The sequence below is a fragment of the Saccostrea echinata genome, unplaced genomic scaffold (assembly GCF_033153115.1).
Source record: "Saccostrea echinata isolate AGI-Se365-2 ecotype Australia unplaced genomic scaffold, CSIRO_AGI_Sech_v1 ptg000029l, whole genome shotgun sequence".
NCBI classification, from domain to species: domain Eukaryota; kingdom Metazoa; phylum Mollusca; class Bivalvia; order Ostreida; family Ostreidae; genus Saccostrea; species Saccostrea echinata.
This window is the reverse complement of record NW_026889778.1, coordinates 29095405-29122539: the sequence shown is the minus strand read 5'-3', so window position 1 is coordinate 29122539 and position 27135 is coordinate 29095405. Positions and strand designations below refer to the sequence as shown.

At 34.8% G+C, this 27135-nt stretch overlaps 4 protein-coding genes across 4 annotated transcripts; 2 read left to right on the top strand and 2 right to left on the bottom strand.

The window, feature by feature from the left end:
- The first annotated feature begins 2959 nt into the window (after positions 1-2959).
- On the top strand, positions 2960-4658 carry LOC133194720 (protein sll1483-like). The gene is made up of 6 exons (XM_061330625.1): positions 2960-3122; positions 3395-3612; positions 3740-3929; positions 4030-4131; positions 4234-4341; positions 4479-4658. The coding sequence occupies exons 1-6, from the start codon at positions 2975-2977 to the stop codon at positions 4610-4612; spliced, it is 900 nt and encodes a 299-aa protein (XP_061186609.1). The 5' UTR covers positions 2960-2974; the 3' UTR covers positions 4613-4658.
- A 5437-nt stretch (positions 4659-10095) lies between these two features.
- Positions 10096-15880, bottom strand: LOC133195776 (nitrilase and fragile histidine triad fusion protein NitFhit-like). Its single transcript, XM_061331711.1, has 11 exons — positions 15792-15880; positions 15343-15583; positions 14237-14392; positions 13832-14038; positions 13497-13607; positions 13184-13285; positions 12825-12987; positions 12490-12609; positions 12033-12208; positions 11674-11742; positions 10096-10460 (listed from the first exon to the last, which is right to left on the bottom strand). The coding sequence occupies exons 2-11, from the start codon at positions 15553-15555 to the stop codon at positions 10368-10370; spliced, it is 1410 nt and encodes a 469-aa protein (XP_061187695.1). The 5' UTR covers positions 15556-15583; positions 15792-15880; the 3' UTR covers positions 10096-10367.
- A 1013-nt stretch (positions 15881-16893) lies between these two features.
- LOC133195775 (cysteine and tyrosine-rich protein 1-like) lies at positions 16894-19963 on the bottom strand. The gene is made up of 4 exons (XM_061331710.1): positions 19906-19963; positions 18260-18317; positions 17302-17483; positions 16894-17068 (listed from the first exon to the last, which is right to left on the bottom strand). Exons 1-4 carry the CDS (start codon positions 19961-19963, stop codon positions 16923-16925), a joined length of 444 nt encoding a protein of 147 aa, XP_061187694.1. The 3' UTR covers positions 16894-16922.
- Positions 19964-21382: 1419 nt separating this feature from the next.
- On the top strand, positions 21383-23479 carry LOC133195774 (heat shock 70 kDa protein 1B-like). The gene has a single exon (XM_061331709.1). The coding sequence runs from the start codon at positions 21456-21458 to the stop codon at positions 23328-23330; it is 1875 nt and encodes a 624-aa protein (XP_061187693.1). The 5' UTR covers positions 21383-21455; the 3' UTR covers positions 23331-23479.
- Positions 23480-27135: the final 3656 nt, after the last annotated feature.

Below are 27135 nucleotides of genomic sequence, written 5' to 3'. Positions count from 1 at the left end.
CCTCAAAATTTTCAAAAATTTTAATGTTGGCCGTTCTTCTGCACCAGAAGATAAGGGCCTTTCCTATTTTTGTCCCATGTGTGTCGAGACAAAGAATTTTGGAATGTACTGTGATTTTTGATCTTATGACCTGGACCAGTTAGACTTTCAAGAATTCCATGTGTTGTATCGATTCCAAAATATAAAACATTTGTTTTGCATGATGGACAGACAAGTCAGGCAAGAAAAGACGGGTGCAATATGCCATAGACCATTGCACCCCAACCAGTAAGACCCCCGAAAGCGGGGGACCATAATTCTCTGAATTTGCTTGTTATACTTCAGCTTAAATGAACAAGTGTTGTTTTTTTTTTTGGCTCCTCTGGTTCATTCTTATTACTTAGGAGTCCTTTATCGGTAAAACTAGAGAGGAAGATATAGGTTTCCTATCCGTATGTCTGTCCTTCTGTCCAATATCAATTACAGCATATAGAGCTAATTTTTCGCCTGCTAGTCTATCTTGATGAGCTACAGATCAAGCCCGTCTCTGATATTTAATGACACATACCGGTGTTTTATAGTAGCCTAGCCACTTAGCCATCTTTCACCAAAAAATCGACTACATAATTTTTCCCATTGGAAATCTGGCTATAAGTAGTAGATCTTCTCACAGAAAGCTGGCTTTGTAATGGGAAAATTCATTAATGTAGTAGATTTCACCCTTCATCCCAGTACGGTAATAGAATTATGTACAAGTATACTAGTAGTACATATAGTATATACTAGGCACCACAATTTTTTTTACACACAGGTGTAACGGTATTCATAATAAATATTTTATCAATTAAAGCTGATTTACTTTTGTAAACATTTTTTTCTTTAAAAATTTAAACCAAAATCACGAGGGTGAAACCTTGCTTTGGAAGAAAATCAAATCTATAGTACAAGTATGCTTTCCCGGGAGAGGTACTATAGGGGGAAAGGTACTATAGAGAATTGCCAAAGGACTTGCTATGAATTAAGCAATACTCTCAGAATACTTTGTTAACTTGTTTTATATTAACACTCCATTATTGTCAATAATTAGTCACGACTGTACTCTCTGCCAAATAAACTAGAGGAGGGATCAGGTGCGTAGGAGGAGTAAGCATCCTCTGTCGACCGGTCACACCCGCCGTGAGCCCTCTGCAATGATCATGTAAATGAGAGTAATCCGTACTCAAAATAGAATAAAAACAATGGCATAACAATTGGTATGAAACATGTCTGTCAAAATACCTATCGACATGTTGTATTTGCAAAAAAAGTTCATTATAAAGATCACAGAACTGTCGAAATGCTGAGTCTAAACAAGACTGTAGAAAAGCATGTAACATCCACTTATTTGTCAATAGCATATTTGGTTTGAAATTTGATCCTCATGAGTAGCGAAGTAGTTTGGATTCATAAACACAATATGCAGGTAAAAGTGGAATATTACTACATATATGAGGGAACTTAAAAGCTGAAGTCTGTTTGTCATAAAGTTTACATGTATTTCTTTGTCGGCCATTAACGTCTTCAGTCGGTAAAACAATCAAATATGACACGGAAAGGCAGACTTTTGTGTGTGTGGTTCTTTTACTTTGAGTTCAATGGGATATATCGAATCCATATATGAATAAAAGTGATTCTGCAAATTGATAAAATGTTGGCGATGTGTCTAAATGTCGAATTGTCGCCACAAGTTTTCATCTTCTTAATTTAATTCAATTAAGTTCGACCACTTTTACCATAAGTATTATGAGATACCGCGAGGACGAAAAGAGATAATCCAAAACGGAGCTTTCAGCTTTGTTGACAGAGATAAGGGAACATGCAATGTTATTATAGTCTTCAGATAATACATGCCGGCGAAGGTTAGACCAGCAGAGGATATATGTGAAGAAATGTCTGGGTCAAGGCGTTATCACTGTTGTCCTCACGTGTCAACTTATGTGAAGAGTTAGAACGTTTGAACCTCCTTGTTTTACTGTGTCATCAAAATTTAATTTTTAATTAAAAAAAAAACAAAACAATTTTGGAGACCATAACTACTTATGTAAAGCTGTATTAAGGACGCGATGAAAATTGCAATTGTCTTTAGAATCCCTTGTACTAAGGGCAATCTTTAGAATCCACATTTATTTAATAAGCATCATAATAGTTTGCTGTCCACAACAAAGGATTTACCATTGTCTTGGTTGAAAGAGATATTCTACCATAGAACTACTGATTATGTGAAAATAATAAATAAAAGCATCACCAGCATCAAGAGATTGCAAGATATATGTGCAATTAAATTCTCGTTAATTTGGTCAATAAAAACACTCATTTATTTAGCTGTTTTCTTTTCTTTTCTTTTGGTCTTTTATACATCTATACTTGTCTTAAACTAGGAAAATGTGTGATCTGAGCTGTAATATGCTCTCACGATTGAAAATTATTGTGCGTGCATACATACGTCAAGGAGAGTTTGATTTAGATCTCTTTAGTGATTTTTGTCAACGAATAAAAGGTTAAAACTGAAAAAAAAAAATTTTGCAGAATCATATCAAAACCATACACCTTGTGCTGACACCAGAAAGGCTGAGAAATTATCGTAGATAACACGCATTTATAATATTTCGGAATATGCATTTAGTTGCAGTTTGACAAATAGAAATTTTGCACTAAAAAATTGTGTATCCTCTGGAAGCAACACCAAAAAAAACTATGTTTTATTGTTTCTTGACAAATGGACATTTATCATCATAATAGTTCCTATGGTACTCATTTTGGTGGCATTTTCCTTCCCGCTCTCTTTCATGTCACTGAAAAATCCTAAAGGTCACTTCTGTCACAAGACTTTTAACAGGTGACCAAGAAATAAATATTGTATAACGTCTTTATCTTCAGCATATTGATACACGTGACAAGATTTGTATAAAAGGCAGTAAGATTGTGGTCAAGACGTTAGATACACACAGTCAGCAGAATGATTAGAGCCACCCTAGTGTTTTGTTTGGTCGGCTTTGCCGTATGCCAAGAAGGCAACATCGTGCAGGTTGCACAGAAGCTTGGTGCAACCACCCTGTTGAAATTTGCAACGGATGCTGGTCTTGCAGACACTTTGGCTAACGGAGGTAATTATTTGACTTGAATTTGGTTACGATTGGTAAGTAACTTAGCATCAATGGACTACCAGAATTTAGTAAACCCGGAAAACAAGCGTCAGGTTAAGGTTACAATGACATTTTACTTAATTTTTTTGTCGAGTAGCATCGTTCAATTATAAGTATGTCTCTATTGGATAAAACATGTCATATTTATCATTCACTTTACAATATATATAAGGGAAACTCGATCCGTATACATATTATATTCGATACCTTCCAGTTGTCTGTTGGTTTTTCAGGTCCCTTTACTGTATTTGCCCCTACCAATGACGCTTTTGCCAAACTTCCAAAAAGAGTTGTAGAGTATTTACAGAAAAACAAGGAAGCCCTCGTAGCTGTCTTAAAATACCACGTTCTCAGTGGAAAGACTTACTCTAGCCAGTTAAAGAATGACCTCGTGGTTCCAACATTAGACCCTAAACTGAACTGTAGAATCAACATTTACCAAAACGGCAAGGTATGTCTTTATGTTAGCTTTGACACCTTTATGCTTGTTGCAGATTAAAACAGTGATAATCCTCGCACCAAATGGTTTTAAACTTGCTTTTCATAGGTTATTTATTGTGCTTGACAAAATATTTTAGGTTGTTACAGCAGACGGAAGTCCAATAGTGATGGTCGACCAGAATGCTACTAATGGCGTCATTCACGTCATTAACCGTGTGGAGTTCCCCATTCCTGTAATGGATGTAGTGAAAACTGCTCAAAGAGAGAGCGAATTAGGAACATTGGTGAAGGCGGTTGTGGCAGCTGGGCTTGTCGACACACTTTCAGGTATGCATCTCCATTTTTCAAAGTTTGTTCAAAATTCTGAATTTTCCAAGAAAGAGTTTGTGTTAAGATCATAATTACTGGCGTTTACCTATTTACACAGGCCCTGGACCATTTACCGTATTCGCACCAACAGACAAAGCTTTTGCTGCCCTTCCCCCAGGAACATTGGACAACCTTCTTAAGAACAAAACAGCTCTAACAGGTAGAGTCCACACACAAAATGCAAAACATTGTAAATAAATTTTCAAACATTCACAACTCGATCTCTTTGGGCATCTTAACGAGTCGGTTACCTTTCTTGCAGACGTACTAACCTATCACGTGGTTAGCGGAACCTATTTCAGTGCAGGACTCACTTCCGGGGCTGTTCCAACTGTCGAGGGTAAAAGCGTCAACATTGAAGTAGGAGAAGGTAAATAATGACTACATTAAATTAAATGAACATTCATATTCAAAAAATTAAATTGTAATAAATAATTTAGAAATGAGTGGTTCTGACCAAAATTTTCTCAAAAGCTGACGAGTGACATATCTTTAATACATTTGTAGGTGTTAAAGTCAACAGTGCCAAAGTAGTTCGAGCAGACCAAGCAGTAACAAATGGCGTCATCCACATTATCGACGCAGTCCTTATCCCGCCAAAATATAATAGCAATGGATCTGGTTATAGGTTCCAGCCGTAACTGGGAATTAGATAGGATTTTTCTATTACTAATCATCACATCTTGATTATCATTATGTAAATAGCTACTCACTACATTAATAAAGGTATTTTGTTTAAGCTTTTCGTGTTTTGTATCTATATAATTATAACGACCAGAGAACAGGAAAATATGACTGAATGTGTATCTTAACAAGAGGCCCATGGGAAACAACGTTCACCTAAGTCAATATGGCCCTGGTGTTCTTTATCAACAGATTTCTTCTCCTATATATTCTTATGTAAAGCTTTGATTGCCTGTTCTAGCCAGACCCTACCGCCAGGTGCCATGTTTTGAACGAAACTGAATCTAAACTATCTGAGGATGCTTCTGTATTCATATGACTAATCATGTCTTTGCTGTTCTTGAAAACAAAATTTTAAAGATGTCTGCCACCCTACCCATGGGGGGGGGGGGGGTCATGATTTGAACAAACTTGAATCTACACTACCTGGGGATGCTTCAATACCAATATGACTAATCATGGCTTTCTTGTTCTTGAGAAGAAGCTTGTTAAAGATATTTCCAATACACATGTATGTTTATTTGTAAAACTTTAATCCCCCATTATGGCCCCACCCTACTACTGCCCTACTACTGGGAGGATGACTTCAACAAACTAGAATATACAATACTTTTGGATGCTTCCATATCAATATGACTAATTGTGGCTTTCTTGTTCTCGAGAAGAAGATTTTAAAAGATTTTTCTTATATATTCCTATGTAAAACTTTAATTCCCCACTGTGACTCCACCCTACACCCATGGGTCATGATTTGAACAAACTTGATTCTACACTACCTGAGGATGATTCCATATCAATATGACTAATAGTGGCTTTGTTGTTCTTGAGTAGAAGATTTTAAAAGTTTTTCCCTATATATTCCTATGTAAAACTTTGATCCCCCATTGTGGCCCCACCCTACCCCCAGGGGTCAAGATTTGAACGTGCTTGAATCTACACTACCTCAGGATGATTCCATATCAATATGGCTACTTGTGGCTTTGTTTTTCAGAAAGAGATTTTTAAAGATTTTTCCAATATATTCCTATGTAAAACTTTGATCCCCTACTGTGGCCCCACCCTATCCCAAGGGGTCAAGATTTGAACAAACTTGAATCTACACTACCTGAGGATTCCATATCAATATGAGTAATTGTGACTTTAAAACCGTTGTTCTTGAGAAGAATATTTTCAAAAGTTTTTTTTTCTATATATTCCTATGTAAAAATTTGATCCCCTATTGTGGCCCCACCCTTCCCCCGGGGATCATAATTTGAACAAACTTAAATCTATACTATGTAAAGAAGGTTTCACTTAAGATTCAACTTTTCTGGCCCAATGGTTCTTGAGAGGAAGATTTTTAATGACACCACCAAAATCTTCAATAATTCTTAATTATCTCCCCTTGAAAGAGGACGTGGCACTGTATTTGAACAAACTTGAATTCCCTTTACCCAAGGATGCTTTATGGCAAGTTTGGTTAAAATTGGCCCAGTGGTTTTGGAGAAGAAGTCGAAAATGTTAAAAGTTTACAGACGGACGGTCTGACGGACCAAATGTGATCGGAAAAGCTCACTTGAGCTAATAAAACCTAATTGTTTATTAGCTTATAATAAAATGCGTTTAATTCCTTGAATTCAGATTTAAAGTCGCTAAATTTTACGATTTTGTAACAAGAAAATATATGAGTGGTTATGGTAGTCAAGGTAAAGTGAAACAGTTAAGGTCGCTGAATATGGGTCAGGTCATTAAATCAGTGTCTGTGTGAAGTTGTTATCGTCTGACCAACATCTTCACGTGTCCAACTACTTCGCCGCCTCTCCACTTACCTACAGATAGGACATATAGTACATGTGTACACACTTCTTTTATAAGACAAGACAATTATCTAAAATATATATAAAAAATATTTTCTAATTTGAATTTCTGTTATATTGTAGATTTGGTTTTACTGGTTGGTAATAAATACCAAAATTACCATCTGACAAGCCTATCAAATTATTTTTAATCAGAGCCATGTTTAATGCCCAAGATTTTCTTTCTGTAAAACCCTCATTAAAATATTGCTATGCTCGTTTCGCGGAATCAAGTTAGAACTTGGTCTCGATGGAACGGGTTATTAATCCACTAAAAGACAGTTTTTATATCTACAATGTACTTTGAAGTAAATCAAGTGAAAAGATTAGTAGTATGGAAATGTTTATGGACGAAGCATAAAACTGAAGATACGTCGGAGCTACAGGGTCTTTCATCTGATGCAGCGTTCAAAGGCAATTTTTTTTATCACCCACTTTATTGATTTGATTTTAACAGATCGAAGTATCCCTTTTTGATTCAAATGATTTCTTCAATAAAAAAATGCATGTCTTGTGATTTGTCATGTACAAATTTGCTTTGTTGAAGCGCATTCTGATTCCACACACAAGTACACATTATTAGTACTCGGAAGTTGATATTAAAAAGATGATGGAGTTCTTAACAATATCTATGTAGTCTGTGGAAACATGTCTTTCAACAATATGTTGAAATTTTGGTTGGCACTATAATTGAGCTATTTATTACAGTAAATTACAGTAAACATACATAAATTAGCGCTCTCAAAGTCCTCTCCTTTGCAAACGTCCTCTCCAACGGATGAGTGCAATCATAAATTAGCGCACTACTTTTAACAATGACATGTACAAGTTTTTATCATGCATTAGCGAGTGTACATAAATTAGCAGGCAAGAAGCAACGGCAAAAGGCGCTAAAATGAGAACGTTTACAGAAAATCCCGACCCTTTTATATTCTTATGGAGCAGAATTTATTCAAAAACGTCTACATAAGAAAAAGAAAGAAGAAAATTTTGGCTGTGGCCTTCAATTTGACATTAAGATATATCGACAATTAACGTTTTCTCCTTTCTGACAGATTTTATTTTATCAAATTAACTCTGCAATATGACATATTGCCGTTTTTATCTGATAAAATAAAATCTGTCAGAAGGGACAGCATTATCAATATACAATGCTTAAATTTCATTTCTTTGTTGACTCAAATATATCCCAATGAATTCCAAGAATTCATAAAGTCTGCCACATATGCTTCATATTCAGATTTTTACTGACTGCAAATGATAGATGCAAACTAACAGGATGACTTCAACTTTTCCACCCTTAACTTCCCTATATTTGTAGTAATATTCTATTATCTCCAAACTAATTCGGTACGAAAAGAACGTGTTCCAGATATAAGAATATTTTTTAACCGAGGTTGCCTACTGACAAATAAGTTGATGTTATAACGCTTTCTACAATCTTCGTTTAAGTCAGCATTTCGGATTTTGTTGGTCATTTTCATGACCTTGCCTGCAAATACAACCTGTCCTTGGTTTGTATTTTGGTGGAGATTTTTCATACCAATTCTTAGTCATTGTTTTTATGGTAATTTTCAATACGGATTACCCTGTTTACATAGGGTTCGCAAAGGGTGTAACCGGTCGACAGGGGATACTTACTCCAAGCCCCTGTTCCCCACTCTGATGTTTCCAGAAGACCGTGTTTTCCCCTGTTCAGCTTCCGTATTGTTTATAGGATATATGAGATTGATCACAGTTTGTTATCTTCGCCTTTTTCATTCAGAAAAATACTTCGAGATTTAAAACCAGAGGTCCATGGGCCTTAATGGTCACCTGGGTATACTAGTAATCCAATCCTGTTTCAGGGTTTATGGAATGCAATTTAATGACTAAATGATAAAACAAATTAATAGGTGAAGATATGTTGCTCAATACCAAGATAAATAGGATGATCAGGGATCAACAACTTTACTCTGGGGCAAATCCCTGGACCCAATGGACATGAATTTTATAATTTTAGTAGATGGCTAGCTGCTCTTTATAATCATGCAAACAATTAGCTACCTGTTCATTAGTAATGATAGAGATTTTCAAAGATGCAATATACTTTCAATACTAGTATATATATATATATATATTTTATACAGAGACATAAATGACCAAACCTAGCTCTGCCCTGATGCCTGAACATTAGCCAGATGTCATGACTTTCACACATTCTGTTGAGGTCTTATATTAGCGTTGATCAATTTTCTGTCAGATGTCCATGAGTTAAGAAGATTTTAGGGTGTAATGTATTTTCAATGTATGACCAACTTATGCCCACTCTGAAGCCCGAATCCTGAGCTTAAGGGCCAAAAATTTCAGAATTTTGTTAGTGGGTTCATTGCTTATTACAACTATGCTAACAGTTTGACTGCTTGATGTCCTAGGGTAAATGAAGATTTCATTAATTTTGATGGTTTTGGACACAACCATCAGTCCACAGGGAGGCACAGACCATGAATTTTCAATTTTTTGTTTCTCTTTACACATACCTGCTAGATACCAAAATTGAGTAAAACTGGCTCAGCCATTCCAGAGAAGGACTTGATAATGTTCAATAGTTTATGATCAAGGAATGACATATAATGCATAATCATATATAGACACAAAAACACCAGAGTGACTCAAGTAACCTAAAAACAGATTAGAACATGGAAAATCAAACCTCGTTATCTCAAACTCAATGAGAAAAAACTGAGAGAAATCCAAGAGTTTGAGATATTGAGGTTAAAATATATAGAGAGAAGAAGTGGTAAGGACCTCCAACTCAATTCAACATATCTATGATATTCAAGATATCGATGTTCAAGATACAGAAGTTCAACTGTATCATTTAAGGATTCAGGAAAAAGATCTTTTCCATTATGCCTGTGTCTGGGAAATGTGCCTTGTCTTGAAAAATTGAGAATCCTCCTAATTTTAATAAAAACTGTACAACAGTTACTGTATATCAATCTATTACTGTGACATTAAATACTTTGTGACCAATGTCCAAAATCTTATCCTTCAGACTGTGTTTCTCTTTTGTCGGCACAGTTACTCAAAAATGTGAATTAACAAATGAAAATGTTTTCACAAAAATGTGCCTCACTACTATAAATGATCAGATGATTCTAGATCAATCCAGCATTGTTGGGAGTGGAGTTACTCTACTTCCTACAAATTCTTGATCCTTAAAATCATCAGAAAAACATTATGATAGTGCAGGAGTTATCTTTCTTACTGCATCACTTTTTCAATTCACAAAAATGCTATAGAAGAGCATGATGATCTAGAAACATGGAATATGAAATATCTTGACATGCTCTACTTAATTATGAGTTATCTCAGTCCTTCTGGGCTAAACTGAGGAATAAAGGAAAATCATGAGGAGATGTGTACATTCCTGATTTTTTATCACAAGTAGGCACACGTTTAATTTTTGCTCCCTTTGCCTTCGTCATAAGTGGGCAAATCTAAACTGGGGCAATTCAATGAAGACAGAATAATCTCTTTACACAACTATGTCTGGGTAGATTTATGAAGAGCTTTTTGCAAGTGTAAACGGGGCCAAAATAATATAACAAAATAACCCTCAATACACTGACCATATCTTTCATTAAAATGTGACATATTTCAACAGTCTTGCTGCATTTTTAAATTCATTATATGTTCATTAACTGCATAAATTATGAGTACCTGTACATCTATCTGTGTGAACACAGATCAGTGGAACAATATCATATAAAATATTATCTGCTTTGCAGAATACTTTTGGTCTCTGATTACTACAAGCCAGTAAACATTAAAGTAAAATCTGCTTATAAAGAGCCACTGTCAGTCATTCGTAAAAGTCTTTTTCCTTGTTTTTCTATAGGAAGTAGGGCCTCAGAGCGGCAGCTTCACGGTTCATTTCCTCCTCTGATCGAAGGTTTGAGGTCATATCTTTATCGTGATCAGCCAGCTAAAAAAAAAAATTCAAATGTATATGTATTATTATTTCATATTACTGTAGAGCAGGTTTCTTTACCTGCATGGTGTAAACTTTCACGTTTTGCTTGTTCAAAGATGTGCCATTAATTTTGGTGCAACTTTTTGGGCAGTCATTGAGTTCCATGACATTGCAAACCAGTAGCATACTGTATGCGTACATAAATTGGCATATTCAAAATTTAGCGCAATCACTGGGTATGGTGTTGTTGGCGAAATCATGAATTAGTGCTATACATGTCTGTGCCATATATTGTATTTATAAATGATTTCTTAGCGCATGAATTCATGAATTAGCGCATCATTGTCTGCGCCAAAGCCGCTAAAATTTGAAGCCCGCTTCTTTGAAGTACACATAGTACACATACAGTAATTTTGCACTGCTTAATAGGAAAGTGCTTCAGGCACCTAAGATTTGGGAAAAAGAAAACAAGAGAAACAATAATTCAATATAAAAACAGGTCAAATCATGAATTACCGTGGCAGTGGGTTTAATCAGATTCATATACAGGAGGGAGGAAGTTCATCTTGCAAATGAGTTTCAAGTTAGATTGAATACTGATTCATGAAAAAAAAAACATAGAAAAAACACACCAAAAAAAAACAAAAAATAAAATTTTTAATTTACATTAACAATAGACTTATTAAAGTTATCTTTTTTTGCATACAATACATAATGTACTTACTTGCAATGATACATAATGTACTTACATGCAACGGCGCAATTTTAGTATTAAAACATCCCTATAAGGTATATAATGGGGAAATGAATTCTAGGTCTAAATTCTTTCGACATATCACATTCTTCTGTATAAAATGGAGTTCATTTTGATTTTTCGTATAAATGAAAAATTATGGAATAATGCATGTATAACTGTACAAGCATGATCAACAATGGCCCCATGGATGCCTTTGGACTGGCACAAATTCCTACTGTTTAACCATTTAATGAGGTTAAAATAAGCTTAAATATCTCAATTAAAGATTCTCATACAAAACTTACAAACCATAAGAATTTTCCACATTGAGATGTTCAGGTTACTCTGCCCTACTGAGTGCTATGACGTTAGCCAAAGTGATATTAATGTACTCCAAATGTGGTTAATATGAATGTATCGATCAATTTTTTTTTTTCAATATTAAGGGTTATTCTTAATAAGGAAATAAGGAATAAATATAATGTTCACCTCTCTGTAGATATCATCATTATTTGGAATATCTGCTGGTTTCCTCGGCAAGATATGCACATGTACATGCTGCAGCAGAATGAAAAAATATCAAAATGGTCATGTTACGTGGTTACAAGTATATGGAGCAATGAAAATAGCCTTAAATTCTAAACATTTCGTGCATTACCAAGATGAATGATCATGTGAAAAAAAATTTCATCTTTTTTTTTGAGCCAGAGTATTCATTTATCAGAAAAAGGAATACATTTATATTTTGAAAGTGAATTCACAGGTCCCAAGGACTTCCCTATAACGAAGTTTTAATGTAGGGCAAATAAGTATAGAACTAATAAAAGTCTGTCAAATTAAATGGCTACCTCTACAGACTGCCCGGCATCTGCCCCGTCCTGTACAGCGATGGTGAGAGATGTTCCATTAAAGTGTTTCTCTACAACTCTGCTTACTGTCTGAACACACAATGACAGATCTGCTAACTCAGACTGTGTGAGGTCACTAAAACGTTTGGCAGGACGGAGGGAAGATATAAGGACATATGCACTGAAGTCAAGGAACTTATTCACTTGTATACAAAGATAAATTAGTGTAATATTTTATAATTCTCCAATTTTGCAGCAATATCACTACATCTTATATGATCTAAATTATTTTAATATACTCATTGAAATAAATTAAAAGTAATTAATTGTCACTTTTCTTCTAACATAAAATTTAAAAAAATAAAAAGAATGAAACATCTGGATAATCTCTTATTTCCTCTTTGGTGTTCCTATAAAATTAAACTAGTACCACTTCAGACATTTATCTGGAGGATATGACCAGGAAGCACAGGTTTAATGTTGACAAATGCCAGGCTTAGAGCAGTCTTATAGAATACTTGTCCACATCCCACAGAATGCTGACCAAATTGGTAGTGAGGCACCTCATCTATATTTCCTACAAAACAAGTCTGTATTAAAGCATCAAAGAGGAAACAAAAGGACATTTTGTAGATAAAAAAAAAGGTTTTACAAAAGTTTTTAAGACATCTAAATTGACTGAACATCTTAATACAAGTTTTTTGAAGATGTGATCTGTCAATTCATGTGAAAGAGTTACTCCTCCTTACTTACTTACAAAATGATCCCGAACAGACTAACATTGAGCCAAACCTTTGCTGTAAGATTGTAAAACTCCATATAAATCTGGCCTCCTGTGTGTCATCACTGGCATCTCCTCTCGGATTTTTCGGATGTAATCCAAATTGATTTCAGCAAAACAGACGTCCACCCCATCACTGCACTGAGCTACAACAGTGCCCCAAGGATCGATTACCTATCAGTGACAAGGATTTCTAAACTCTATAGAAAATCACCAAATATCTGGTATTCATTTATTAGAATAAATTTGCTATTTTTCCAATCTTTGCCCAAAAGATAAAATTAAACGGTAGCATCAATTATTAGCACTTTATTTTATTTTTATATGGCTTAGTTTAAAGGGAGTAAAAACTTCTGCACACAATCCTAACCATGGAATGGCCATAAGATGACCGCTTGTTGTTGTGTTTCCCAGACTGAGCTGCTGCCACTACATAACACTGGGTTTCTATTGCACGACTCCGAAGCAACACCTAAGGAAGGAAATTTGACAAATGACAACATAATAATGACATATTTTAACTTTATTTTTTCCCTGTCTTCCAATATAACCCTACATTCAATATTATCCCTCCCTTTCACTATCTCCAAATCACCTATCACATACTATCAATCCCTATGTCCCTCTAAGCTATATGTTCAATGTCTATTCTGGTATTTTTAGGGATTATCCAGCATACTAACCTCCCAATGTGCCATTCCAGTGGTCACTGTGAAGGCTGAGGGAAAGGTCAAGATGTCTGCTCCCTGCTGGGCTAAAACTAATGACAACTCGGGAAACCTCAAGTCATAACACTGACAGTTAAGGATAATCAAACTTTGATGTGAATAGATAAAAATTCTTTCAAAATTAGTGCAATAACTCTGGCACTTAAACTGCAAAATAAACCCATAATTCATTTAAGGTGGTTTCTTTGAACTGTACAGTTATAAAATTATTGGGAAAAAAGTTATGTGAGTCAACTATCATTATACTGATACAATGACTTACTGGTATCTAGATCGCTTTCAAAAGATACAATTTCCATTCCAACATTTCCTACAGGTGTTTGAACAGGGGGCGTAACTCTTTTCCCTGGAATAGTATAATCACTCTCACACAGTCTGACACGGCCCACTAGGTCAAGGTCAAACAAGTGTGTCTTACTGTAAGTGTCCTTGACTTGACCTTGACTATCAATTATCACATGTGTGTTTAAAACCCTGCTGTCCTTTTCTTCCTCACTCTGAAGAAAATTTCAAAGAAAACCATCACAGCATGCAACCTTTGATTTGTCAAATAATGATATACTCATAGGCTTTTATCTTGAAATAAAGTCAGATTATTATTGAAATACTTAATTATCTAATTTTTATCAACATTGTTCTTTTTGAGTGGAATTATCTGAATAAAGTAGGTGAATGAAGCTCTATTGTGATCCTACCCTCTGGTGAAATCCCCCCAAAGACAACCAGACTGACTCCTGTCTGGCGAGGTCTTTGTATCTGGATATGGTTTCTCCCTCCAAAGTTTCCGCCAACTCAATGCTCTGAGATTTAGTCTCTCCGATGTAGTCTGCTGCCTCAGGCAGGAAAATCATCTGGAAACAAAGATTTTAATTATCAAAGGAGAAAAAAAATTTTTTTTACATAATTTTCAATCCTTTTATTCAATAACATTAATATTTATTCTTCTTTACTGTTGGCATAAACAAATTTAAACTCTGATAAAATAAAATATTCTACAGGTCTTGGTTTCAAGATGTCAATGTTTCAGACTCAAATTTGAGTGTTAAATACATTAATTTTCATTGCAATTATCAGGAACAATTTTACTGAATAACATAACACTAATGTACAAGTAGCTTCAAAAAACAAACAAACAAACAAACAAAAACAAAAAACACACACAAAAAAAAACAAAACAAAACAAAACAAAACAAACAAAATAACAAGACATAAAGTTGAAGATTGTTATCTCAAACACTGATATCTCAAATACCAGGGATATGCTGAAATGAGTTGGCAGTCCCAACCACTTATTTTTTTTTTAATATTTTTAACCCCGGTTATCTTGAATCATTGGATATCTGGAAGTTTAATCTTGAACCTGTTGAGTTCGAGATAACAAGGGTTGACTGTAATTAAATTTAATTGTAATTTGGCTTACACTTTTAAAATAACATGAAAATGTGCATGGTCTATCAGTCCTCAGTTCATTGTAATGTCACAAGTAAGTGTACATGTACACTAGTGTACTTGTAAGTGTACATGTAAAGTACACACCTCTGTGTCTGTAAATAATGGGACCCCCCCCCCCTTTTTTGAAATTTTCTGTAGAATTACTTTAACAAAATTATAGCACATTTTAACTTACTTGACATAAATTAATCGACAAGTTCAGCTCTCAGAAAAGTTTGTAATTTTACTCATATACATTGCACACCCATCCACTTACATATCAAAAAGAAAGAAAGAAGAAAGTGTTCACTGACATGAATATGGTATATTATGGTTCTTAGATTGTCGAGATTGTATACAGTGTACTTGCCTTTGCTCCCCTGCTTGAAGCCCTTTTAATTAGTGATTCTGCCATCTGGAAATTCTGCGTTTTGTCTGCTGTACATGTCAGTTGACATACACCTATCAGAGGACTTCCTGGTTCTGATTGACTAGAACTAAATGACATCTTGCACAACTGTTTTCTACTCTTATAATGATGGACCTGTCGCCGAAGAACTTTTGATAAAAGGTTGGATAACATTTAGGAAGTATGTTTGAAACCAATTAATCTGAAAAATCAACGTTTTTTTTTTTCTAGAAGTCATGTGAAAAAAATCACCATCGTCAAACGATTCCTATTTCAAACCCATTCATAATTTATAACCAAAGCAAGGAAGGTACAACGTTTATTGCAAGATTATTTTTACAATTAATGCAAAAATATATATATGTGAAACACATTTGCAAGTATTAAGCATGTTAAGTTAAAAAACTTACCTGGTCACATCCTTGCTAAATTAAAAGTTAACATAATCATTTAATGCATCCTAAATCCCTTTACTGCCTAGGTACATGTATTTGCTAAATAATTTGGTTCGTTCTACATTTACACTGGAAACGCGTTTATGACACTAAATTGAAAACCTGACTGACATGAACTTACAAAATCCGGTACCTGGTTGGATTTTTGACTTGTTCAAAAATTAACGTTTACACCGGTGGCGAATTCAGAATTCTTTAGAAGGCGGCCTTAAGTGGGTCCAGGACAAAGCCCTGGAGGAGGCCCAGGGCAGAGCTCAGGATAGCTCTTATCTATTGTACATACAGGCACGTAGAACGCGGGGAGGGTGCAGGCCCCCACTTTTTTCTGAGTAAAGTATTTTGCTTTAGTAAATTTTCCTTTAGATGTTGGTCCCCCCACTTTTTGGTGTTGTAAGGTCGAGCACTGGCAAATTTGAGGATTTGGACAGTAAATTAGCTTCTTTTTTTTGCTTGTCAGATAATTGTTGGGACCCCCCCCCCCACTTTTGGTAAATTTATTTTTTAGGAAGTAAGCCCCCCCCCCCCCCCCACACACACACTTTTGAAACCGTTGCAACGGGCTTGACATAGATTACTGTAAGGTTGGCCAGCATTTGAAAAAAAAATGTTCCGAAAAGCCGAGAACCCCCCCCCCCCCAATAGGATTTCCGAGTTTGGAAAGTTTAGTTGTTTTTTTCTTTCGCTTGTCAGATATTTTGGGAGGTTAACCCCCCCCCCCACTTGTGAAACCGTTGCTACGGTCTTGTTCAATTCGTGAGTGAAATAATTTTTTTATGTTTATATACTGTACTGAAAATTATATAATGAATGACAGACGGAAGGGGGCACTTTTTCCGAGTATAGACTAGTATTTTGCTATATTTAAATGCTGCCCCCCCATACTTGTTGCTGTAAGGTTGAGCACTGGTTAATTCCAGGATTTGGACTTTTTTTTGCCTTCTCAGATTATTTGTGAAGTTGCACCCCCCCCCCACTCTTTTGAAACTGATACAGGGACTGAGACGGACGAAAATGTCAGACCATAATACCCTTAATACGCCCCGCCAAAAAAGAACTGACGACTTTTATGGTTTATTGCACTTTTTATTATGTTTCTGAATACATAGGTGGTGGTGAGTTAGGCATCGTCTGTTGTGGCATGATGTCTTGTGGTGGCGACCCCGGAAATAGGGAGCGATAAGGAGGGGGGCCCTGGACACCAGAGACCGGAAATTGTCCCGGGCTAGATGGACCTACAATGTTCACGAAATCATTATGGCTGTGTTCATCAGAATTAATTTCTATATATCACTATGCCTACGATTTAAATTATGCCTACAATTTTGAGTTTAAAATGTTTGAAGCACAATATTCAATATTTCGATTAATGTTTAACTTTTACAAAATCATCGAATGGAACCTTGCTACTAGTTTCTGAGAAAATTAAACGGTAACAATCATTGATAGTTTAAAGGTGTAGACTTACTGGTATTGGTGACGAAAGTGACGGTGGTGGGAGAGGAGTCTCTGATGTCATTATGGCTGACCAGTCGGTTACTGCCGTTCTTAGATTTACAGCAGAATAAGGCGATACACACCGCTACAGATATCATGATTCCTAGGGTGAACAAGACGCCCAGAATGATACCGGCTACTGTGGCCTCCTGGCTAAAAATACATGTATCACCAGATAAGTTATATTAATGAATTCGCTTTCCAAAGATTATCAAGATAATATATGCGGAAAATATATACAATACATCTTATTCAAAACCATGAAAATTATCAGTTTAAAACTGTCTATATAGAGTATTCTTAATTAATGAAATTGAAAATTGAATAATTTATGACGTCTGATTGTTTCGTTCCTTTTATCGCAACACGAATCCTCATATACCGACACATAAGAAGGAGTTGATCGAAGATCTAATTTTTATTCAAATATTATGAATTTTTAATAATCAGTATTTCAATTTAAAATCGTTCCGATGAAAGAAATTTAAAATGGTTGAATATTTAAATAGTTTCCTGTGACTTTCCATAGTTTAATATAAAACCTTTCATCATATTCTAGCAGTGCAGATCCACAACATGTTTGTTTAAATCATGCAGTGTTCCCGATAAGGCGACGTCACGCTAAGTACCACGAAACACTCTATCACACTAGCATAATTTTAAACACCGTACTTTACTCAACAGGCTAACATAAAATACGCTCTAACAGAAAACACACACCGTCGCGTTAAAACAATTTTACTCAACACGCCTTCGAATTGTTTAAAGTTTTCTTAGCGCGACGTCATGTTGTTTAAAGTTGGGTTAGCGCGACGACGTGTTGCAAACGACGCGCCGTCGCGTTGTTGCTAACGCGTTGTTAAACTTTTGCAAATGGTCCTATCGGGACATCATAATTATTTTCCACAATGAATTTTGAAATAACTTACTCAGATGTTGTGATGTTGTTGGAATAAGAGTGGTAGTAACTGCATTCTACTGATGATGCTGGAACAGAAAAAAAACCCATTTGTATCAAAAAAGATTGGTAGGTAACCTATGGAATGTCTTAAGCACATTATTAATTATTATTTATTTTTTCCTATGTAATTCTTTAAAAAAAAAATCAAATTAAAAGTAACACATTTTAAAAATATATATATGATTTTCCTGCAACAATTATAATATTGTCTGCCAATATAGTTAACTCAATATAAATGAAAAATGTTAGTGGAAAAAAAATATATTAAGAATATTAGAATGTACTCAGCAGTGGATCTAACGGGGGAGGATCGAGTTCAGCCCGAAAAAAAAATATTTGTGTTAAAAAGGATTGATAGGTTACTTATGGAAGGTCTTAAGCACCCCCGCATTAATATCATTTATTTTTTCCTATATAATTCTTTTTTTTTTTTAAATCAAATTAAAAGTAACACATTAAAAAAAAGTTATTTTCCCGCAACAATTATAATTTTGTCTGCCCATAGTTAACTCAATTCAAATGAAAAATATTAATCATTTAGTGGAAAGAAAAAATATAAAGAATATCAGAATGTATTCGGCAGCGGATCTAACGGAGGAGGATTGAGTTCAGCTCCCTCCTCCCTTTGGGGATTTTATTTATCAAATTCATTAAAAAATTATAATGGCTGTGGACCCCTTCTCCCAAGAAACAGGAAAACAAGGACTTTTCTTAAATTGATAAGAAGAGTCATGGGAAATCGGGTGTTTAACACCCCCCCCCCCCCCCCAAAAAAAAAAATAGGTAATGGTTGCATGTTTAGAGTCTGAATTTTTTTTCAGAAAATTTCTGAGTCACATTTTTAAAATGGGAAAGAAATCATTCAATGGAACCCCCCCCCCCCAAAAAAAAATTCCTGGATCCGCCTATAGTAAATACTACCTACATATGATGTATGTCCCAGGCCCGTAGCAACGGTTTCAAAAGTGGGAGGGGGCAGGGGGAGAACTTCCAAAAAAAATATGACAAGCAAAATTTTAAAAAAGCCTAATTTACTGTCCGAATCCTGGAATTTGCCAGTGCTCGACCTTTCAACAAGGAAAGGGGGGGGGGGGACAACCAGCATCTAAAGGAAAATTTACTATAGCAAAATACATGTACTTACATGTAACTCAGAAAAAAGTGGAGACCCCCCCCCCACGTTCTACGGGCCTGTGTCCTCCGAGTCTAGTGTGATGATTACATTTTAGTCTGGGCGTGAATTTATGAGGTGTACTTATTTGTCATTTCTTGATATATATGTGTATTTATCTACACTGTAGTTATGCGTTTCAAGACAGATTTTCAAAATTAGGCCCTCTATTTGCCTATACCAGAAAACCATAACAGTGTGGGGTATCGATGGAAGGGTGTAAGGCCTTCTATACCACTATAAATATCAAAATCCTATTTCAATGGAAGCCTTCAAATATTTTTCTCTACACATTCTATAAACAGATATAATTGATCTTTTGGCATGCAAAAAAATATTTGAAAAATATGAAACTTGTCCCGTCCTGAGTTCCTATTCAAAATTTATCCTCATTTCAAATATATTAATGAAAACGTTTGAAAAAAAAATAATTATGCACTTACCTTGTAACATAACTATATACATGTAACAAGCAAACAGCAGGACAGCATTGGAGTCCATGCTTGTATACTCGGAGTAAACTCTTCAAAAGTTCAAAACACATGGTCAGTTGTTTGTGAGACAATGTGATGTAATCAGTATAATGCGACAATATGAACTTTATTCGCCGTGAATTTAAGCTCTTGTAGCGGGATTAAATAGAAATCAAAAAGTCATTCATTTCACGTCTTGTCCGTTGGCTATCCTATCTGGATGGTGTTAATAAGAAAAATTATATGAAAATATGTTTTCTTATTCACACGATTTTCCTTCGTAACGTCGGTATTTATTTCTTTCTTATCGTATCATATTCTACTTATTTAAAAAAAAAAGATCTCAAGAAAAAATTATCTACATTTATTATCCAGTACAAACATACAAATTTACTGCATTTTTTTTAATTCATAATGATATTTTTTTCGTTTACAATTCAAGTTTTATTCAAAACTTACACATGAGAGGCTGAACTGGAATTAAACAATGGGACAAAATCCCCAGAGGTCCTCCACTAATCCTCAATTTTAACATATTAGAGTTCCACTCATTTTCCATGTACAATTAATTCATGTTCTAAACGAATATATGAGTTTTGGAAGGACATAAAAGATTTGGAATTACAGAAAAAAAAAATCCATATTTAGTTTTCATAAATTAAATTTATATTAATGAAATGTTTAAAATTAATCAAATACATGTAAATGTCAAATCAACCAAAAAAAATTTCACTTTATATGTGAAGTATTTTTAAAACATAAGAAAACCTGTATATTATATGCATGACTTGCGCCACATTTGGTTTTTGTCAATAAATAAAAATTAAATTAAATAAATAACAGCCAGTTTTATTTTAATTATTAAAATAAGAGTAAAAAACTGATAATGTGAACTTTCCAAGAAGCTATATTAAAAAACAAACAAACAAATAGATTCCAGGACAGATCTTTAATTAATCCGAGATTCATGTGTCTCTTTAAATATTACATGTAAATAAATATAATTATTGTTTCACTTTAAATTTCGTACACTTAACGTAAACAATGTCATGTTACAAAATATATTTTTTGTTAAAATGAATGACGTCAGAAATAAAGTATGTAAACAACGAAAAATCTAGATTTCCGAAAGACAAAGAATGCGAAACGAGGAAGAGACTAGAAAACACTCGAATGCAATCTCAATGAGAGATATGGCTGGTTCCCGAGAACTTCCGATGCTCGGAAGGCCTCGGGAACTAGGCTAATGAGATCTGTAAATCATTCGGCAATCCTCTTAAATGTTAATTAATTCTAGAAAGAATCCGAAGTTCAACTCACGTGTAAGAAAGCGTGCAGAGTAGCAAAGTTGTTTACATGGACGAAACTTCTGGCAAGGTCGCGTAAACTCACATCAAAGTATATATATATAGAGCGACAGTCATGGCGGAAAACACCGAAAGATGCATGCGAGGACTCTTTTTTCCTAAAGATGTCTCGGTGAAGCTAACTGCACGGTTGTACAGACGTACATATATTCAATGGAGAAAAGAAAAACGCCAGCAGTCGGAATTGATTTGGGAACGTCATTTTCGTGTGTTGGTGTTTTTCAAAACGGCAAAGTGGAAATTATTGCAAATGATCAAGGGAATCGCACAACACCAAGCTATGTTGCTTTCTCAAACACAGGTCGGCTCATTGGAGATGGAGCCAAAAGTCAGGTAACTATGAACGCTGTAAATACGGTTTTTGACGCGAAAAGATTGATCGGACGCAAGTTTAACGATGACAGTGTCCAGGAAGACATGAAGCTCTGGCCGTTCAGAGTCGTTAATGACGAGGGAAAACCTAAAGTGGAAGTGTTGTACAAGGAAGAAATGAAGAGGTTCACACCAGAAGAAATCAGTTCCATGGTCCTTGTGAAAATGAAGAAGATTGCCGAAACATATCTTGGACAGACAGTTAAAAATGCTGTAATAACTGTGCCCGCGTTTTTCAATAATGCACAAAGGGAGGCCACCAGGGATGCAGGTGCAATTGCAGGTCTTCACGTTCTTCGCATCATGAATGAGCCCACTGCTGCAGCCCTCGCATATGGACTTGAGCAGAACGACAAAGGTGAGAGAAACGTGTTGGTCTATGATTTAGGAGGGGGAACGTTAGACGTATCCATATTAACCATTGACAATTTATCTGTTTTTGAGGTCCTGTCTACTGCTGGAGACACGCATCTTGGAGGTGAAGACTTTGATCACATCGTGGTGAATCATTTCATAGAAGAATTCAAGCTGAAGCATGGGAAGGACATTACGGATAACAGTCGTTCACTTAGACGCCTCAAAATAGCCTGTGAGCGTGCTAAGAGGATACTGTCGAGTAGTACAGAGACCTGCATTGAGTTGGATGCATTTTTTGAGGGCATTGACTTTTACAGTAAGATTTCTCGTGCAACTTTTGAGAAACTTTGTAATGATTTGTTCCTTCAAACCCTGGAACCGGTGAAGAGAGCATTACTGGATGCTAATTTAGAGACATACCAGATTGACGACGTGGTATTAGTGGGGGGATCAACAAGAATTCCACAAATCCAAAAAATGCTCCAAGATTTTATGGGAGTTGAAGTATTAAAGAGATCTGTGAACATAGATGAAGCTGTGGCCTATGGTGCAGCATGTCAGGCTGCCATCCTTGTTGGAGACAGAGGTGAATCACTTGAAGACATTGTTCTAGTGGACGTGGCTCCTTATTCCCTGGGCATTGAGACAGCTGGGGGATTTATGGACAACATTATTAAAAGAAATACCAGAATTCCAGCAGGGGCATTACAGACATTTACAACTTTTTACAACAATCAGCAGGGGGTGACAATTCAAGTATTTGAAGGTGAACGTGCAATGACTAGGGACAACAACAGTGTAGGGAAGTTTGAACTGAAAGGCATTCCTCCAGCATTATGTGGTGTTCCCCAAATAGAGATATCATTTGACATTGATGCCAATGGTATTGTGGATGTGACTGCTAGAGACAAGAAAACAGGAAAATGGAACCAGATCACAGTCTCAAAGGACAAGCTGAGTACAGATGAAATAGACAGAATGATGAACGAAGCAAAGAAGTACCAAGAGGAGGATGAAATTGAACGTCAAAGAGTAGAAATTAGAAACTATCTCGAGTCGTATTTGATTTCTATGCAGGAACAAGTACAGAATGCAAGTGAGAATCTGCATTTGAACGAAATAAAAACCATTTCCATTTTATACAAGGACACCTTTTCCTGGCTGGACGGTATTAATGGAGTTGACCTAATGGCATTAAAACACAGGCTGTGTGAAGTACAGCGTCAATGCTTACCCATCCTTGAGAAACTTCAGAGCAGGTCACAAAGCCAGCATTTTACCAGCATGGAATTTACTTAGCCATGACACTGGCTATTTACCCAATATTCATAGTACATGTGTTAGTTTTTTTCAGAGTTTTTTTTTTTTTTATAGTAATCTGCTGTTTAATTTAGAATATGTTAATGTTGCAAGCTGAGGTCTAAAGCAATTTATCTCTCTCTCTGAATATGTCCAAAACTGATATATTGTATAATTATTCCAATATTTTTGTTTGTTTCTTTTTTTTGTTTTGTTTTGTTTTTTTTTTTTGGGGGGGGGGGGGGGGGTCATACATATCACAGATTAAAAATATGCTGCACTATATTTTACTTGAAAATTGAAGATAGGATAATACAAGTGCAAGTCTGTTTTTTCCATTGTACTTAATAATTTCTTTAAAGAAATAATTTTTGAAGGAAAGAAATCCTTTTGAAAGAAACAATCCTTTTTTCTATCTCCCCTTCTTTTCCTTTTTTTTATATTGATTTGTCCAGTTCTGCCTGTGAATTATTTTAGTTAGTAGTTAGCACAGTAATGCTAGGGATTTTATGTTGTTGAACTTGCCAATGAAATTGACTTTTTTTTCTTGAATAAAAAAAATTCAGTCCAGAGGTTTCTAACAACCTGGTATGAAATACTGCCTTCTCTTTTTCAAAGTATAAATTTTGAAATTATTTTTGCTTATCCTCCCTAAATAGTGTAGGAGGAGGAGGGAAGTTATTTTTTTCCATGGAAAGGAAAAAGAAACCCTCCAATGCAGATTGTGTTTTTTTTTTCACACACATGGGCTTCTATTGTTAAGAAGAAGTATATGCAGGTCAGGTAAAAGAACCTGTCCTGATAGAAAAATTCACCCCCCCCCCCCAAAAAATGTAGGAAGTATTGTACAGAATTTTCAGTGATCTTGAAGTTAAAGAATATATAAAGATGTAAGTAGGAGATGAGACCAAAATCTTACAGTTTTACTCAGAAGTGAAAACATTGTTTCTTCAATATTTCCAGATTTTGCCATCTCCCTAACAGAGAGGGCATAGGACCAATGAAGGTCAATTAAGGCCTGCCCACATAAATTTAAGAGAAAAGATGAATAATTTGCAGATTTTTATTTTATTATACTATACTAAAAGCTTAAAGATTGTCTCTATTTAGTATCATCTACAGTTTTGAATTGCTGTTTTAAATGAATGCTTACAAGATACATACTGAATTAAAAAAAAAAATGAAATGTGGCAATATTTTCCAGTGGTTGAAAAATTGGAAGGGAATGAGTTGATACATAGCTGGGAATAGGAATCTTAAAAAAAAAATGAGATTTGGAAAAATGTTAAACAAATTTCCAATTTGAAGTATATCATTGTTATTAACTGTACTTCACCTAATTTACTGAAGCTATTTGCATAAAATTTATGTGATGAGATGATAAAACTCATCCATTATCATGATTATCATTAAGATTTTTGATTTTGTCAGATATTTTAAGATGTGTATAGATATGTTTTTAAGTATTTAAAGTTGCTTTTTAGCACGCTTAGTACATATATGTAGAGGTCATTATGGAATAGTGCTGTAAAGTGTAACATATTGAATGAAAAATGCATTTAAAAATTTCAGCAGATGAACACAATGTATTTTTAAAAAAAAGTCTAATTTTCTCGTGTAACAGGGAAATTCAGCTTTAACTAACCATGTCCAATTTGAACACCCCCTCCCCTCGTTTTTTTGTTCAGTTCACCAAGAAGTTACAATGAATGAAGTATTGAAGAACTTACTCATTGGTATAAAAAACGATTGAATTTTTTTTCCAGAATGAGGTCATGATATGTTAAGCAAAAATAGATATGAAGTACCTCACATTTTGCTGAAGTTTCAGTACCTCTACTTCTCATCTTTTGATACAGATTCTTTTTGTATTTTGATATGGATTTTTATTTTTGTTTTTGAGGTGTTGCCACAGAGAAATGTTCTCAATACATCAGAGTTAAGGGTTGACATTTCTTTGTGTTGTACACTGTTTTTTGTTTTGTTATCTTTTAAAAAAATTGCAACTTACTCTTTATATGCAATCTCTGAGATCCAAGAGAAATTGTTATTAGTGTATGACGATATAAGGTTCAAGTTTTAGGGATTGATGCTTCAAGTGCTGATGTTTTTGATGGTTCTATTTACAAATTTTACCTCTGATGTTTTAAAGAATTATAAGGCACCAAGACTTGATCAGAGGGTGTTGAACAGGTTATCTTATGTGGGTTAAGGTGTAAACTGATGTCTAAAAAAAAAAGAAGCAAATTGATTATAAATACATAATTCAGTGCTCTTCCCTGATGCAGAATGAGGAGCATCTGTAGTAATTTATTTTTTTTAAATCAACATGTTTGAATCATCAGTTTTCTGTATAACCTGATGTGATACTCAAGCATTTTGTTTTCGATTTCATTTTTAGCTTGCCCTTCAGGTTAGTAGTTTAGAACTTAAAATGAGTCGTCATCCTATTTCGACAGCTCCAAAAATTGTTTTCATATACATGTACATGTAGTACAATGACATTTTTCTGAATGCCTTTTAGCTGGTTTGTTTATATGCTTGACATGCTATTATACTGGTCATGCTGATTTCATTGGATCATAGCGCTGATGATGATTGCAGAAGGAAATGTGTATATTGTATGTCAGCATTGCAATAATGGCACATTATTAATGCTTAAACTGGATAAGTACTTGTTATGAAATTGATAAAAAGTTGAACTTTTGATATCTCAAACACCATTAATTCTTGAATACCACAAGTATGTCAAAGTGAGTCCCAACTACTTTTTCTATGTTTTAACCTCGTTATCTTGAATTGTCATGTATATACATTGATTTTCCTCTTTATAATGATTGCATGTACCAATTCATTACCAGCAAAATTTTGATTAGTTGTGACATAACGTAAATACCAGTAAGTGTTGGGGTGCTACAATTTAATAAGAATGCAAAATACAAATTGTGCATTCAATTATAGTTGTGGGAACTGGGCGATTATTTTTGCCCTCAGGAATTTTCAGTGTTAACTTTGATGATGTCCAAGCTGTTTTGCAAGGTAAAATTATATCCAAACTGGTTCACAAGGCATAATCATGCATAATTATTGAAAATGGTTATTGAAGGGCATATGATTGACTTCTGACAATTTAGACCCCCCCCCCCCCCAAATGTATACAAATGTGCACCCCCCCCCCCCCCAAAAAAAAAAGAAAAAATATAAATGCTGTTGTAATGGAGGTATAAGGTATGTAAAGAATAAATATATGAATGTACATGTTCATAGATGAGAGATGATCTTTTTTATTAATAAAATGCATGTTCATTGAGTGGAGGAGATATATATATATATATATATATATATATATATATATATATATATATATATATATATATATATATATATTATATATATATACACTTAACAAATATTACATATCAGTTCCCAGTGATGTGTATACATTCTCTGTTTAGTATGATGTATTTTTGTTTATATAAGAAATATGAAATGATGTGAAACTTTGTTACATGTATCTGTAATAAGAAGCTGTAACTGTAGCCTAGGGATGTACAAATGTTTGAGGTACTGAAACTGATGCTTTTCTTGTTTTAAGATTAGTTATATTTAGAACTGCAGACACCAAAAAAAAAAAATGACTGAAAATTGATGAAAATTCAGTTTTTTGGGGTGCATTTTGGTACATTGATATTGCATGCTGAACATAACAGTGATGGGAGTTGATGTTTTAGTTTTCAGGAATTTCTAACCTGCTTTTGATAAAATCAAGAAACTCTATTGTCTGAAAAATGAAAGCTATTAGATT

Excerpts from the sequence above, each read along its gene's own strand:
- LOC133194720 (XM_061330625.1), top strand. The coding sequence starts at position 2,975 with ATGATTAGAGCCACCCTAGTGTTTTGTTTGGTCGGCTTTGCCGTATGC. Across the intron at positions 3,123-3,394 it reads AGACACTTTGGCTAACGGAG|GTCCCTTTACTGTATTTGCC; the intron begins GTAATTATTTGA and ends TTGGTTTTTCAG. Across the intron at positions 3,613-3,739 it reads ACATTTACCAAAACGGCAAG|GTTGTTACAGCAGACGGAAG; the intron begins GTATGTCTTTAT and ends AAAATATTTTAG.
- LOC133195776 (XM_061331711.1), bottom strand. The coding sequence starts at position 15,555 with ATGTTATCCAACCTTTTATCAAAAGTTCTTCGGCGACAGGTCCATCAT. Across the intron at positions 13,608-13,831 it reads GAAATGTTGGAATGGAAATT|TGTTATGACTTGAGGTTTCC; the intron begins GTATCTTTTGAA and ends CTTAACTGTCAG. Across the intron at positions 11,743-12,032 it reads ATGCCGGGCAGTCTGTAGAG|CATGTACATGTGCATATCTT; the intron begins GTAGCCATTTAA and ends ATTCTGCTGCAG.
- LOC133195775 (XM_061331710.1), bottom strand. The coding sequence starts at position 19,963 with ATGGACTCCAATGCTGTCCTGCTGTTTGCTTGTTACATGTATATAGTT. Across the intron at positions 18,318-19,905 it reads GTATATAGTTATGTTACAAG|CATCATCAGTAGAATGCAGT; the intron begins GTAAGTGCATAA and ends TTTCTGTTCCAG. Across the intron at positions 17,069-17,301 it reads CACTTTCGTCACCAATACCA|GTCCATCTAGCCCGGGACAA; the intron begins GTAAGTCTACAC and ends TGAACATTGTAG.
- LOC133195774 (XM_061331709.1), top strand. The coding sequence starts at position 21,456 with ATGGAGAAAAGAAAAACGCCAGCAGTCGGAATTGATTTGGGAACGTCA.